Source organism: Penicillium verrucosum (assembly GCF_028828655.1).
Source record: "Penicillium verrucosum strain IBT 35672 chromosome Unknown utg000003l_segment0_segment0, whole genome shotgun sequence".
In the NCBI taxonomy this organism is placed as follows: Eukaryota; Fungi; Ascomycota; class Eurotiomycetes; order Eurotiales; family Aspergillaceae; genus Penicillium; species Penicillium verrucosum.
In genome coordinates, this window is record NW_026643212.1 from 2841509 (window position 1) to 2856745 (window position 15237).

At 49.9% G+C, this 15237-nt stretch overlaps 5 protein-coding genes across 5 annotated transcripts; 3 read left to right on the plus strand and 2 right to left on the minus strand.

Moving 5' to 3' along the window:
* Window positions 1-11: 11 nt before the first annotated feature.
* On the plus strand, window positions 12-2425 carry N7516_008754 (uncharacterized protein; the record flags this gene model as incomplete). The annotated part of the gene is made up of 2 exons (XM_057221473.1): window positions 12-1672; window positions 1762-2425. The coding sequence occupies 2 exons, from the start codon at window positions 12-14 to the stop codon at window positions 2423-2425; spliced, it is 2325 nt and encodes a 774-aa protein (XP_057071745.1).
* A 566-nt stretch (window positions 2426-2991) lies between these two features.
* N7516_008755 (uncharacterized protein) lies at window positions 2992-6033 on the plus strand (the record flags this gene model as incomplete). Its single annotated transcript, XM_057221474.1, has 11 exons — window positions 2992-3169; window positions 3231-3323; window positions 3386-3493; window positions 3562-3638; window positions 3719-3826; window positions 3859-4064; window positions 4187-4255; window positions 4311-4526; window positions 4592-4889; window positions 4948-5186; window positions 5253-6033. 11 exons carry the CDS (start codon window positions 2992-2994, stop codon window positions 6031-6033), a joined length of 2373 nt encoding a protein of 790 aa, XP_057071746.1.
* Window positions 6034-6427: 394 nt separating this feature from the next.
* On the minus strand, window positions 6428-8261 carry N7516_008756 (uncharacterized protein; the record flags this gene model as incomplete). The annotated part of the gene is made up of 4 exons (XM_057221475.1): window positions 6428-7802; window positions 7883-8004; window positions 8066-8191; window positions 8238-8261. 4 exons carry the CDS (start codon window positions 8259-8261, stop codon window positions 6428-6430), a joined length of 1647 nt encoding a protein of 548 aa, XP_057071747.1.
* A 770-nt stretch (window positions 8262-9031) lies between these two features.
* N7516_008757 (GRAM and VASt domain-containing protein) lies at window positions 9032-12906 on the plus strand (the record flags this gene model as incomplete). Its single annotated transcript, XM_057221476.1, has 2 exons — window positions 9032-9438; window positions 9507-12906. The coding sequence occupies 2 exons, from the start codon at window positions 9032-9034 to the stop codon at window positions 12904-12906; spliced, it is 3807 nt and encodes a 1268-aa protein (XP_057071748.1).
* A 1204-nt stretch (window positions 12907-14110) lies between these two features.
* N7516_008758 (uncharacterized protein) lies at window positions 14111-15001 on the minus strand (the record flags this gene model as incomplete). The annotated part of the gene is made up of 1 exon (XM_057221477.1): window positions 14111-15001. The coding sequence occupies one exon, from the start codon at window positions 14999-15001 to the stop codon at window positions 14111-14113; it is 891 nt and encodes a 296-aa protein (XP_057071749.1).
* Window positions 15002-15237: the final 236 nt, after the last annotated feature.

Below are 15237 nucleotides of genomic sequence, written 5' to 3' on the forward strand. Positions count from 1 at the left end.
GATTTTCAACCATGCCGGGCAAGTCTACCGGTATATCGGTGGCAGAGATGCCCCGTGCCACCATCGATGATCTGCAGGACCTTAAAGCGGAACATGAATTCGATCCCAACCTTCCTAGCGAGATTGAGAAGGAATTGGATGATGCCCTCACATCTGGAGATGTTGACATCAAGGCCCACGCTGTGGAAGACCTGATCGAGGACTCTCCTTACCCCGAGGTTCGTGCTGCAGTCCTGAACTACGATGAAGGAGGCACTGGAAACACTATCCGTGCCTGGACCTTGGGTCTCCTGTTTGCTACTCTCGGATCTGGCCTCAACGCTCTATTCTCGCTACACAGCCCTACCATCACGATTACTTCTTACATTGCTGAAGTCGTCGTGTTCCCTTTCGGCTTGGCCTGGGCTCGTGCTATTCCCAACTTTACCTTCACCTTTTTCGGTAGAAAGTGCGAGCTCAACCCTGGGCCATTCACCAAGAAAGAACATGCTCTCGTCACAATCATGGCCAACGCAACCTTTGCTGGTGGGTTTGCGTATACCCTCGACATCATTACAGCGCAGCGAGGCTTCTATGGCCAACGTTACGGATGGCCCTTTGAGGTCTTCGTCACCATCTCCACCCAGACATTGGGATTCGGCTTGGGTGGAATGTTGCATCGCTTCCTGGTGGAGCCTGCTGCTATGATCTGGCCCTCCAATCTGGTCAACACAACTCTATTCACAGCCATGCACGATCGTGGTCTAAGCAAACCAGACCCCGCTAACACAGCCGGCTGGACCGTCAACCGGTACCGCTTGTTCCTCTATGTCATGTGCGGTGCCTTCTGCTGGTATTGGTTCCCGGGTCTGATCGCTCCGTTCCTGAGTGTGTTTGCATTTGTCACTTGGATCAAGCCAAACCACGTCGTTATCAACCAATTGTTCGGAGGTTCTACCGGTATCTCGCTGATCCCTATCTCTTTCGATTGGTCCATCATCTCAGGTTATGTGACCAGTCCTATGATGTCCCCCTGGTTTGCCATTGCCAACACCCTTATTGGTCTGGTCGCCTGGTTCTGGATCATTACCCCGGCACTGCACTTTTCCAACATCTTCTACGGGAAATTCCTGCCCATGTCGGACTCCAACAGCTACGACAACACTGGCCAGGTGTATAACGTCACTCGTATTCTGACCTCCGATTACACATTCGACATGGCAAAGTATAACAGCTACTCCCCCCTTTTCCTGTCCACCACATTCGCCCTATGTTACGGTCTGTCCTTTGCTGGTCTGGCCGCCGTTATTGTCCACGTTGCCCTGTTCCACGGGAAGGATATCTATCGTCGCATGCGCGATGTCGGTAAGCACGAGGATATTCACTCTCGTCTGATGGCCAAGTATGAGGCCGTACCTTTCTGGTGGTATCTCGTCGTTCTTGTTACCATGACAGTTATTGGATTGGCAGTCGTGCTTTCCTACCCCACCCATCTCTCCTGGTGGGCGTTCTTCGTCTCTCTCCTCATAGCCTTGTTGTGGACCCTACCCATCGGCATGATCCAGGCTACCACGAACATTCAGCTTGGTCTGAACGTCATTACTGAATTTATTGTCGGTTACATTCAGCCTGGTAAGCCCATGGCCATGATGCTTTTCAAGACATACGGTTATATTTCAATGTCTCAGGCGTTGTATTTCTGTCAAGATATGAAGCTTGGTAAGACCCCTTCGAATCCCACGTCCTTCACCCGACGTTTTACAAATCCTAATATGATTACAGGTCACTACATGAAACTCCCCCTCGTGTCACCTTCTGGGCACAGATGGTTGCCTGCATCTGGTCTTCAACCGTGCAGGTAGCAGTGCTGAACTGGGCATTCGGTAGCATTAGCAATATTTGCTCCCCCGACCAAGCAAACAAATACACCTGTCCCAACGGCCGCGTCTTCTTCAACGCCTCCATCATCTGGGGTGTCATCGGTCCCAAGCGCATGTTCTCCATCGGCGAGATGTACGCCAGCCTCCAATGGTTCTGGCTCGCCGGTCTCGCCCTGCCTGCCATTTTCTGGGTTGTTGCTCGCAAATGGCCCAAGAGCGGTGCTAAGTTCTTGAACGCTCCCCTGATTTTCAGCGGTACGGGCATGATCCCCCCTGCAACTCCTCTTACATATCTTATGTGGGGTAGTGTTGGTTTCGTGTTCAACAAGTTCATTCGTAATCGCTGGCGTGGTTGGTGGATGGAGTATAACTATGTTATCTCCGCTGGCTTGGATGTTGGTACTGCGTTATGTCTGATCGTCATGCTCTTTGCTATCAGTCTGAGCAATTCGACTTTCCCTAGTTGGTGGGGTAACACTAAGGCTCTCGCGACCCTGGATGCTAAAGGTAGTGCGGTCCAAATTGTACTGCCTGAGGGTCAGACCTTTGGACCGCCGACATGGTAATGGGAATGAGACATCCACTAGTCACTCTAACGCGATAACTATTTGTGCGTCTGATATATATGAAGATCCCAGTCATGAAGTTAATTGAAAGCCATTCTCTATTCTTTGGACGATAAAATTTGACTACATAGAAGTAGTACTAGTATGTAGCTGGGGTGATCTTACTATGGTGATACTATTGAATATTCATGGGGGTTTAAGTATCTGTGCAAGTAGGGATTTTGTCGTGGCAATAGAACCATAACTCTTCCACTACTTTAACCGATATTCCAGCAAACACCATACCAATAAGACGAGGGATTACTCCGTCTCCTGATAGTGCTAGCCTGGTTCTGACGATGCCAAGCAGGGCACTACTGCAGCCGTTGAGACCAACTTGATCCTGTTTGGAGCTTTCGGCTTCATCTCCGACACCAAATGGTGTGATGATGCGACATGTCTGCACTCTGAATCACCTGTCTCCACAGGATTTAACTGCTGGTCGGCATAACCTTATATGAAGAGCTTCCCCCGGAATTTCTTCTTCATTCCAATCTGTTTGGAAAAGAAGTCGTCATCTTCTCGAAATGGTGGCCAATCTACTTTCTAATGGGCTGCTGTTTGTGCAGTTCTTTGCTGCCCTGGTTTTGGGAACCCCGACCTCCAGCCCTCTCTACAAGGATCCCCATGCTCCAGTGGAAAAGAGAGTGGAGGACTTGCTCAGCCGGATGACCATTGAGGATAAGAGGTCTCAGTTGACTCAGGGTATAGTTTTATCTTCATCGCCGCCATGGGGGTTTCTAATTGCTGATTGATTCTTGTGCAGGTGATATGGGGAAATGGATGAATGAAACCACAGGAGTGTTTAACTACACCGGCCTAGTAGAACAAATGGCCGAGAGGTCAGGGATGTTCTATGGTATGAAGTCGTCTATTTAGTTGTCCGCAGAGACAACACAAATACTAATTAATGGCTTGCAGTTGGATATCCTGTTCCTTGGGATTGGATCTCCGAGAACGTCAAGAGAGCCCAAGACTATCTCCTCCACAACACCACTCTGGGAATTCCTGCGATTGTTCAGTCTGAGGGTATGGACAAAAAGGCATAAAATCTCCAGCTATATTGGATCCCGGACTCATGATATTTCTTGCACCAGGTATCCACGGATTCTTGATTGGCAATGCCACTATCTTCAACTCACCCATTGCCTATGGATCCTCGTGGAACACAGATGTAAGTGACTATTATACTTGCACTATCATACTTGCACTATCATACATACTGTTCTTGAAGTCTAACACGGTATTGTACAGCTTATTGAAAAAATGGCGGAAATCATCGCACAAGAAGCCTTAGCACTTGGTGTTAATCAGCTCTTCGCCCCTGTTGTTGATCTCGCTCGTGAGCCTCGATTTGGTCGGGTGAGTCCCATCTCTATGCTAACATATTCCAGCGTAAGGAAGCTAACAAGACAAAAAAGGTCGAAGAAACCTTTTCCGAGGACTCTTTTCTTTCCGGCGAAATCGGTTATAGCTACGTCAAGGGTGTACAGGGCAAGAATGTGTCCGCTATGGTCAAGCACTTTGCGGGTTTCAGTGCCCCCGAGCAGGGACTAAATACTGGTCCCGTACATGGTGGTGAAAGAGAGTTGCGCACAACGTATGTCAGCCTCAAGGTGGGGGACTAACCAGTTGACCCACCAGTTGACCCACCAGTTGACGCCAGTTGACACCAGTTGACCAACCAGTCCAGTTGACTAACCAGTTGACTAACCTTTACAGGTGGCTACCTCCTTTCAAGCGAGCTATCATCGATGCCGGTGCTTGGTCTATCATGGCCGCGTACCACTCGTAAGTCCAACCCGGTCCTTTTGTCTGAGATTACAATTTTAACATCCATTTCTAGATATGACGGAATTCCCGCAGTCTCTGACTACCACACTCTCACCGAAATCCTGAGAGAAGAATGGGGATATGAGTACTTCGTCATGACCGACGCCAGTGGAAGCGACAGACTGTGCTCCTACTTCCACCTTTGCGAGAGCGACCCCATCGACATGGAGGCGGTTACCACGCAGCTACTGAATGCAGGAACCGACGTTGAGATGGGAGGTGGCTCATTGTAAGCTCTATTGAAATCCACACGATACAGATACAGATACAGACACTGACTAGTTACCCGAATAGCAACTTCCAGAAGATCCCCGAGCTTGTCAAGTCCGGCAAACTCGATATTAAGGTCGTCGACACTGCCGTCTCTAGGTTGCTTCGGGTCAAGTTCGAAATGGGTCTCTTCGAGAACCCGTACCCTGCTGCGCCTCAGAACGAGTGGCATAAGCTCATCAATAGCCCCGAGGCTGTGAAGATTGCGAGAGACTTGGACAAGGAGTCTATCATTCTACTTGAGAATCACGATGACATTCTGCCTCTGAAGAAGTCGAGTAACATTGCGGTCATCGGACCCATGGCTCATGGTTACATGAACGCAAGTTCAATATTCTTATCTGCTCGTTAGTTGGGATATATATTAACGACGCTTATAGTACGGTGACTACGTTGTCTACAAGAGTCAGTACCGCGGCGTGACTCCCCTCGATGGTATTAAGGCCGCAGTTGGCGACAACGCCCAAGTCAATTACGCCCAAGGATGCGAGCGCTGGAGCAATGACCAGTCAGGCTTCGACGAGGCAATCGAGACAGCAAAGAAGTCCGACGTGGCCGTCGTTGTTGTCGGAACCTGGTCTCGCGACCAAAAGGAAATATGGGCCGGAGTGAACGCAACGTGAGTAAACAAACCATTCTTATTTCAAGACACATCGAACAAGTATCAGTACTGACAAACACAAAGAACTGGAGAACACATCGATACAGACGATCTATCTCTCGTCGGCGCCCAAGGTCCTCTAATCAAAGCCATTGCCGACACCGGCGTACCAACAATCGTCGTCCTGTCTAGCGGAAAGCCGATTACAGACACCTGGATCGCAAACTCAACCGCTGCCCTCGTGCAGCAGTTCTACCCATCCGAGGAGGGCGGTAATGCCCTCGCTGACGTCCTTTTCGGCGACTATAACCCCTCCGGCAAGTTATCTGTTAGTTTCCCCCGTTACGTGGGCGATCTCCCTGTTTTCTACGACTACCTCAACTCCGGACGCATCATGGGTAACGTGGGCCACACGTATGAGAATGGAACTCTCGTGTTCGGTCAGTCATATGTTCTCGGTGACGCCTCGCCGTGGTACCCCTTCGGCTATGGAAAGAGTTATTCCACCTTCAAGTATGGATCTGTCAAGCTCGATAAGAGCAAGATCTCTGCCTCTGAGAAGACTGTCACTGTCAGTGTTGATGTGAGTAATACACATGCTACTCGTGAGGGTACGGAGGTTGTGCAGGTGTATATCAAGGATGATATTGCCTCTGTTGTTGTTCCTAATCGCCAGCTCAAGGGATTCAAGAAGGTGGTTATTCCTGCTGGAAAGACTGCGACTGTTGAGATTCCGATCAAGGTTGAGGATATTGGTCTCTGGAATACCCGGATGAAGTATGTTGTTGAGCCTGGTCGGTTCACTGTCCTTGTTGGTAGCAGTTCTGAGGATATTCGTGGTAACGCTACGTTTATTGTTCAGTGATGAGAGGTTTATGTTGGAGGGACATGAGTTCCTAGTACATAGTCTGATATGTTAGATCACTGAATGTATATATTTGAAAACTAAAGACTGGAGAAATTACAGATATCCAGTCGAATTCTTCTATATCTTCTCCTATTCGTATCCCAAGGCTACATACTAATCATCTCTTCATCTATCTAACCCCATAATATTGCTCCGGATAATTCCATTAGTTAGGTTTAGATGAGAAGTCTAGTAGTTACTAAATAAACTATTCAGAAAAAAAAAAAGGATGATAATCGATTTTATCCGAAACTTCATAAAATAGTGTCATGGGGATATCTCATTAAAAGAGGATCAAGCCGTAGAGAGGACCGAACGCTGCTCCCAACGACCGAGGATGGATGTTGCGAGATTATGCCGAACTATCACCTGCAGCACGAGATTCTGCCTGAGCAGCAGAGGAACCTCGACCAGGATCTGGAGATGAAGAGATCTCCGACGGCTTGCTAGCACCACTGGGAGGCGGATTACTCTGACTGTCCCCGGAACGACCCTCCGCTCTCCGAGTTTTGGCACCCTCTTTCAATTTCTCCCAGCGATCTCGATACCGCCCAAGAACGTTTTTGAGCTTGTCGTTCTCGTGAGAAGCGGTTTCAAGTTTCTTCTCACTACGCTGGATCTGCTCTTCGAGTTCTTTGATCCGAGCGTCAGTATCAGCCGCAGCCGGCGGCGCAGTTAGCGTAGCCACAGGCGAGGTAGTAGCGGTTGAAGGTTGGAAATAATCAGGCGTCCCTCCACTTTGGCGGTGCATCATTCGGATTGATTGTTGCAGAGCCATCGACGAAGATTGCGCGCTCACTTCCCACATGTGCAATCGTGTTGCGAGCGAATCGGTCAAGCCCCTCAATGTCTCATTCTCTACCTGCATCTCTTCCATTGTCTTCTGTGTCTGCGGGGTGGTAAGCTTATCGGGTGCGCCGCGTCGACCTGCCCATATGCGCGAACCGCTGGCACTGTGACGCATTTCAGGAGACGAGGGGGTCTCTCGCGCATCCACAAAGTCGTCGTCGCCATCCTCGAGGCTGCTCCTGCGTGCCTGTCTTTCAGCTCTGGTGAGGATTCCTGCGTATGACATAGTCCCGCCCGTGGTTGGGACGACATAGAATGACTCTGCTGTGTTCCCGGGACCTGCCCCAGATCCATCCCGAATCGACCGCAATGCGGCTCGAGAGAATAGTTTGTTCACATCAGGCTCACCCGCAGTCATGGAGCGATCTAGAACAACACGCTCACGATCCAGTTTTACCTCAGCTGAGGACTTGTGGCTTTGTTCCGCCTGGACTGGATCGGCAGACCCCATTTGAATCCCTGCGAATGCCAAAGGCCCAGACACCTTAGAGACCAGTCCACCGAAGGCTGAGTAGAAACGGTTGAATGTTTCATCGGCAATCGCAGGCTTATCTTTCGATGCTCCGGATTCAGCTGCACTGGGGGGTACGGTTTGCTGGGAAATGACCTCAGTGGAACTGGGTGTCGGAGGAGACCATGGTTGTCTAGGTGCCGAGGCACGACTGTGTCGATTTTTGGCTGGTCCGTCACGTAGCCTTGTTTCGCCGGCTTTAGCCCTCAGTGGAGGTTCGGTCATTTTTGCTGCGACATGTTGCGATGTAAGTGTTGGTGACACTGGCGATCCACGTCGGGGGTGCGACGGGATTCCTCGGGCGGATGCCAGGTTACTAGCAATAGAGGACTTATCCCGACTCGGTAGACGAGTGTTGCCCACCAATCTTGGTGGTAGGTGTGCATCCTGGTTCACACTTGCGACCTTTGTGCCCCCAAACTCCGCTGCGGTCTGCTGGGTCCCTACTGTGGAGGAGGCAGTAGCAGATGCCGTTTCGGCAGGGGGGTAGTTGGATGTTCATGCTGGAATCGGAGGATTTCGGCAAGCTTCTTGTGGTGGGTTTCGAGCAAACGTAGGGTCCGTAGCGCCTATGACGAGTTAGCTTGGAGCCGAGCGGGGAGGTAGATCTTCTACTTAATCAAGACTCACCTCATGGTCGGAACTGCTCTGTGTAGCGGTTGCAAATTCACCAGCGGCTAGATCATGCTCCTCGCTGGCAGCAACTGGGTTAGCCTTGCGAGTCTCTAGCACGGCATTCCGGGCATGAGTGTGGGCCTGTTGGGGTTAGAATATCCTGGAAAATGAGGGGTTGAGGTCTTACCAGGGCCAAAGGAGCTACTTCCATGACGAAAATAAGTTCTGTAGGAGTTCAGAGAGAAAGACAAGGTGCATTCCTTTGGGATTTATCTGGGGAATGTTGGAGAAGTGGCGTTATGTGTAGTGAAGTAAGTGAAGTAAGTGAAGTAAGTGAAGTAGGTGAAGTAAGTGAATGGGGTTGGGAGTTGACAGTCGCACGGAGGATACACCAAGTATATTTTGTACATCAGAGAACTCTTCAAGTTGAAAACAAAGCAATTTTCTTAGATTAACTTATTAGAATCACAGATTAGATGCTACATATATGCCATATGCAATTAAATAGACCCCGAAAACAGCGAAAAACGTCAAGTCACATCCACATTCTATAAACGGTGGAGAAGCGGAGCTGAAGTATTAGATGCTTATAGCTATACTCTACAAAGAATAAAGGGAATTGGAGAAATAGTAAGAATAGAAAAGACATCAGACAATATATTATCAACAATATAAATCAGAAATATCAAAAAATCAGAAACAAAAAACAAAAAAACAGCAAAAAGTCTCAAGTTTCAGGCCCCCATCTTTAACTTGGCGGGTGACTAAGTTACGGAGCTCCAGGGGGGGATGTTCGGACAATTCAACACGTCTCTCTCTCTTTTCACTTGGTCTCTCCGTCGATGTACGGAACTTCTCTTACCAAAAAAGAAGAGAAAGAGAAAATCTTCAACATACACACCTCATGACAACTTTCCCCTGACTCGTCCGGTCTATCCGCACCAACCCCCCGATTCTCAGTCCCTCTACATTCCTTCAATTATGGCCGAATCTTCGTCTTCAAGTTTGAGAGGTGAAAACAGATCGCGCCGCTCCTGGACAGTATCTGCAGAATCAAGTGCACTCGAGAGCAATGGTCGCTCATCCCCGGATTCTACCCTCGAGAGACCCAAAACCCAGGGCGGAGAAGTAGTAGATCCCAAGGCTGGTCCTAGTGGATTCTCAAAGCTACTCGAAGCGCGTCGGAGACGGAAAGAGAGTAAAAAGAAGAATCAGAAACAATCCGACGAGCCGCCGGTGCCGCCTGTGGTTTTGGAAAACGACCTACATGAAAGCCGATCCAATCAGTCTCGGGATGGGACCTCCGCAGCTCCGTCATCGAACGGAGAGAGCTTTGCGCCGGAGGGCGAGGGCAATAGTCTGTTGACCGATGATGAAGAGCCGGACGGGTAAGTTGAAAACAACTAACCTTCTTATATTATCATGGACTACTCCTAACCAGCTGAGCTTCATTTAGACCTCCGCCGCTCACCTCGCATAGCTCCCATGCCGGATTCTACACCTCATCCTCCCCGTTATTCAAGACCAAATCGGTAGATGCCGCAAACACGGAAGATCCTCATGCCGATGCCGAATCAGCTGTTAGTGGTCTGAGTGCCACTGGTTCAGAATCAAACCCAAGCGAAAGAATGCCCCGGCGCGCAACATCGGGTATGGCATTGGATGTCCCCACGGACGCAAATGGCAAGAAACGCGGTACATCTCCTGGAAGACGCTTTTTCAGCTCGGATAAGAAAGGCGCCAATGATGACACTGAGGATTCATCAATTAAGTCCGGGGGCAACAAGAGCGGGCGGGGTCTGTTTGGAGGCAGCCGGCGGAGCAGTCTATCATCGAAACGAGCACAGGCAGCCCCCGGCGATGTCCCTCCTGTGCCTGCGCCGATTCGTACGGATATAATAGACGACAAGCCTCGTTCGCTTGAAGCGAGCCCCATGCCGAACACCCCACCTCATACCGCTATTCCTGCGCCAGCGACAACTGTAACCCCTCCAACACCAACCGAGTACCACCCTCTCAGTGCGAAGATCCTGTCCAACAATGTTACCGATTCGCCCGAGTCTCTGAAATCTGAAAATTCCCCATCTTCCGGAGTCACTACCGTGAGCCCCTCTGGAAACATGATCTCCCACCGCCGGGTGCGGTCCGCTTCTGCAGCTCACGGGCCAAGCAAATTGTCCAACTCGGTGTCTGCACTGACACCTCTTGAAGAAAAGACTCCCGGAGCGAAGAATGTGCCCTCAGCCCAGCAAAGCGGCTTCTTCTCCTCCGTGTTTTCAGTGGCGCAAAACGCTGCCACTTCCTTCAGCAACACCATCAACGCACAACAGAAAAATCGTCCAGTTGCCCAACCTGTTCCTGCCGATGCTGATAAGTTTGTCAATGAGTCCACTTCGGAGGATGGCGAGAGAACGTCAGACAACGGCAGCAAGGTTGCCGAAGGGAGACCATCTGCTGTAGAGACTCTTGGGGCAGGCGATCTGAACTTCAGCCATCTGGACATGGACGCGCGACCCGGTGAGTCAATCACGACTGCCGATGGCGTGGTGATTACAAAACCAGGGAACCCAACTGACAAGCGCAAAAACACAGCTGTTTCCCGGCGAGACGAGGAAGCTGCCAAACTTGAAGACAAACGCGCAGCGCGCGCTGTTCAAGTAGCATACGCAAGGCCCTCAGATGGTTCATTGCCGACAGAAGAGGCCCTGGAGATTCAGTCTACCACCTCACTTCCGAAAGATGGCCCAATTATGGGTGATCAAACACCCCCCAGTGGTAGTGTCGTTGATGGTGACCTGAGTGGGGGCCTTAGACGCACAGGTAGTGTGCGCAGTAGACTTGCCCGGCGCCATCGGGGCTCGTCTGGGGCCACAACCTCGACAATCGGAGCGATTGGCATCAACGCCGTCGCACTTGGTGCTCCTGGTGTCAATTCCAGTGTACCTCGGTTGACTGGCTTCGCGGTTGCGAGTAAAAAGCGCAATCGGGACTTTCACCAACTGTTCCGAAGTGTACCTGAAGACGATTATCTTATCGAGGATTACAGCTGTGCTTTGCAGCGTGAGATCATTCTTGCCGGCCGCATATACATCTCAGAAGGGCATATCTGTTTCTCTAGTAACATTCTAGGATGGGTCACGACTCTAGTGATCAGCTTCGATGAGGTTGTTGCTATTGAAAAGGAGAGTACAGCCATGGTGTTTCCCAATGCTATTGCCATTCAGACACTCCACGCGCGTCACACTTTCCGCAGTTTGCTCAGTCGAGAGTCCACATATGACCTAATGGTTAACATTTGGAAGATCAACCACCCCACCATCAAGAGCTCTGTGAACGGAACCCGTGTGACCAATGGAACCGGTGATAAGACAGAGAAGGTTGGGGAGGGAGAGGAGGAGGAGAGCGAGTCCGGGAGCGATGCCACGGACGAAGATGAAATATACGATGAGGACGAGGAAGGAGACCATGCCGATAGCTTCTTCGAGCCCGGTGACAGTGCCAATGCCAGTACAGCGTCATTACCAGTACGGAAAGGATTAAGCCGCAAGGCTTCCAGTCTATCCGCGAATGCAGCTGTGCCAGTAGCCGGCACGAATGGAAACGGCGATAAAAAGAACGGTGACAAGGGCACTTCCAAGGATGCGCCTGCTGATTTCCCAGGCCCGGCTACACATGCACCCACCGAATACGTCGACGCCAACGGTCAGTACGAGAAAGTCATCAAAGATGAAATAATTCCGGCACCGCTCGGCAAGGTCTTCTCTTTGGTTTTTGGCCCAGCGTCCGGCGAGTTTATGGCCAAGTTCCTTACCGACAATCAAAAATGTGGAGAGCTACAGTTCGAGGGAACAGCGAAGGGTTTAACGACCGAATCCCCAACTAGAAAGTACTCATACATCAAACCTCTCAATGCCCCCATTGGTCCGAAGCAGACGAAATGTATGAGTACCGAGACCATGGACTTATTAGACCTTGAAAAGGCCGTTCTTGTCACTCTGAGCACCCAAACACCTGATGTTCCCAGTGGCAACGTTTTTGCTACCATGACCAAGTACCTCTTTACATGGGCTCCTGGCAACCAAACTCGCTTCCTCATGACCTGTACTATTGAATGGTCAGGCAAAAGTTGGCTGAAAGGCCCTATCGAGAAAGGCGCAATTGACGGGCAAACGACGTTCGGTAATGAGCTTGTCAAAGCCCTGCAGGTTGGAGTTGTTCCCCGCGGGCGTGCCAATGGCGCCGGACGAGGCAAAGGAAAGCGCAAGAAGGCCGACGGCGCAGGGCGGGAGTCGATCGCAGCTGCTTCACTGAAGGTTACTGTGGACCCCAACGCCGGCAAGGGAGAATCATGGGGATTATTCGAACCAATCCGCCCCCTCCTAGAGCCCTTTACCAGCATTCTCAACCCCCTGTGGAATAGCAACGTCGCTATCCTAATTATCGGAATCCTGTTCTACATCGCGTTCTTCCGATCCTCGTCACCACCCTCCACACTTTCGCATGAAGTCGGCTGTCCCGGTCACGGCTTGCCCCAGAGACTGGCTGCATACGAGGAGATGTGGCGACGTGAAGAGACTGAGCTCTGGAACTGGCTTGAAGATCGAGTTGGTATGGACGGAATGGTCTTTCCGAACGTTTACCGATCGCCTGAGCCACACCCAAGTCGCAGGTCGTCTGGAGTTAGTACAAGTGATGAGCGTGAGCTCGCTGCACGGCTTCGCGAAGAGAAGATCTCTGACCGTGAGATGGACCATGCCCTCCGTACCACCCGGCAACGTCTCGACGTCCTTGAAGAGATGATGGGCAAACGCAAAGCCCAATGGGAAGGCGAAGAACAAGCCAAGTCCGAATTGTGAAGGGCGACAATGGTTATCCCTCCTTGCACATAAAAGCCAAACCAAACCTTCTCCCTATCTCCTCCCCTTTCTCTCTACACTTGTCTCCTGAGAGAAGTCTTTTCCCAACACCAACACCACACAAAATCCATTTCCTTTATTTTCCAACTTGTTTTATTCTCAACCATTTATCAGGGTGTTATCCTGGAGTTATGGGAACAAGCAGAGCTGTTCCCTTACTGTTGATATTTATTCCTCCTCACATTCATTCTGAACATTCTCCAGTCATTATCTCAACTTTCCCTGCCGTGTCCTTCGATACACAGGCCGCCTTTCCTTGCATGTACATGAGCGCCCAACTATCTTGTCACTACCGGTCTACGAGCTACCGGCTTCGGTTTTTCTTACCATTCTTGCTGATTTTTCATCTGAGCGTGCTGGCTACTTCTTTTCTTTGCCCCTGTTGGGCTTCTCTGTGAATATCTCGAGCTATTGCTATGTGATTTACATATTGAATTTAGGCTCTGCCTGGCAGTCCTTCTTTACATTCGAAATACTGGACGAGTAAAAAAATTAGTGTTTGCTTGGGATTGAGGATAAACCTCAACTAAGGAAATATTTCAAGCAGGATTCAACTGGCGCACTGGTGGTGATAAACTGCTGTACCAGATGTAGGAATATATAATCGATTGGCTTTCGTTTAAATCAATTGCCTTCAACATATCCGTAATAGGCTGCTGAGCGAAGACTAGGCAGTTATGAGACGAAATATCCTTTATAAAATTCCGATACTGCGTTCGATCCTCTTCTTATTTCCTTATCCCACGCGAGTTTGATACTTGTTTCACGCTGCCACTACCAGGCAGCAAAAGACAATGAAGGGTACAAAAGCTTGATAAAAACTGGCCCATGGAGCACCTGGGTTTTACCATCCCCAGAAAGACGAGTTGAGAGCCGGGAATGCACCTAATTCAATGACAATTCGATTGGACATTGCAAATGAGCATTAGATCACAAATTATAAGCTTCGGGATATAACAACTACCCATTCCGGCCTTGGCTGAAGAAGTCCATCTCACTGTTCTTCTTGAATTCATCCGTATGAGCTTCTTATTCGTCTTATTAGTCGTATTTGGAATATCCACCCCAATATTGATGTCAGCTTTGTCGTCACCAGCACATCTTCCTCCATTCAGTTTGATGGGCTTGATGGCGCTAGCATATTCTAGCCTCCCAGCTGGATCTTCGTTGTCGTCTCCAAATTGATTGTTACATTCTTCGCCGGGTTGGTCTTTTTCTTCGGCTCGACCTTTAGCTTTCTTTCTGACTTTGTTTTTGTTTCTGGTTTGCTCTTCGTCTTCGTGTCTGGCTTCTTTGGGTCTAGGGTTGCCTTAGTCTTCGATACTGGCTTCGGGTTGGTCTTTGCCTCCGGCTTGGGGTTTCCTTTTGCGTCTGGCTTAGTCTTCGTCTTCCCGTCGTCTGGCGTTTTCTTTGTCCCTGGTTTTGGGTTGATCCTTGCCTCTATCTTGGTCTTCGCCTCTGGTCTTAACTTGGGATTTGCGTCGGGCTTTGTATTGCTCTTCGTCTCTGGTTTGCCCTTCGCCTCCGACTTGCTCTTCGTCTCTAGCTTGGGTTTGGGTTTGGGTTTCGTCTCCATTTTGTTCTTCGTCTCTGGTTTGGGCTTCGTCTCCAGTTTGTTATTCGTCTCCGTTTTGTTCTGCGTCTCTGGTTTGGGCTTCGTCTCCAGTTTGTTCTTCGTCTCCGTTTTGTTCTGCGTCTCCGTTTTGTTCTGCGTCTCCGGCTTGGACTTGGGTTTAGTCTCCGTTTTGTTCTTCGTCCCCAGCTTGCTCTTCGTCTCCAGTTTGGGCTTGGGTTTCGTCTCTGGTTTGCTCTTCGTCTCAGGTTTGGGCTTGGGCTTTGTCTCCGTTTTGTTCTTCGTCTCCAGCTTAGGCTTGGGTTTAGTCTCTGTTTTGTTCCTGGTGTCTGTTTTGTTCTTCGTCTCTGGTTTGCTCTTCGTCTTGTTGTCTGACGTGCCTTTTACTTCCGGTTTTGGCTTGATCGTCACGAAGGTTACTGTTGGTCTGACCAGCACCCTTTTCGGTTGGATTTCAATCATCTTAATATCGTCGAGGGTTCGTAGTTTCGATGTTAGTTATGGACCAAAATATTTGGATAGCAACGTCCTCGCAAATGTCTAGGTGATTCATTAACATCTTTGTCAGCAGCGTGGTTGGGCACGTCTGCATCAGCCTCAGCCTCGTATTCGCATCGAGGTTAGCGTCAGCAGGACATCACCTAGTAGCATATTCCTTGTCTGTGCATTTCTTGCCAGTATTCCCCTTCCCTGTCCTT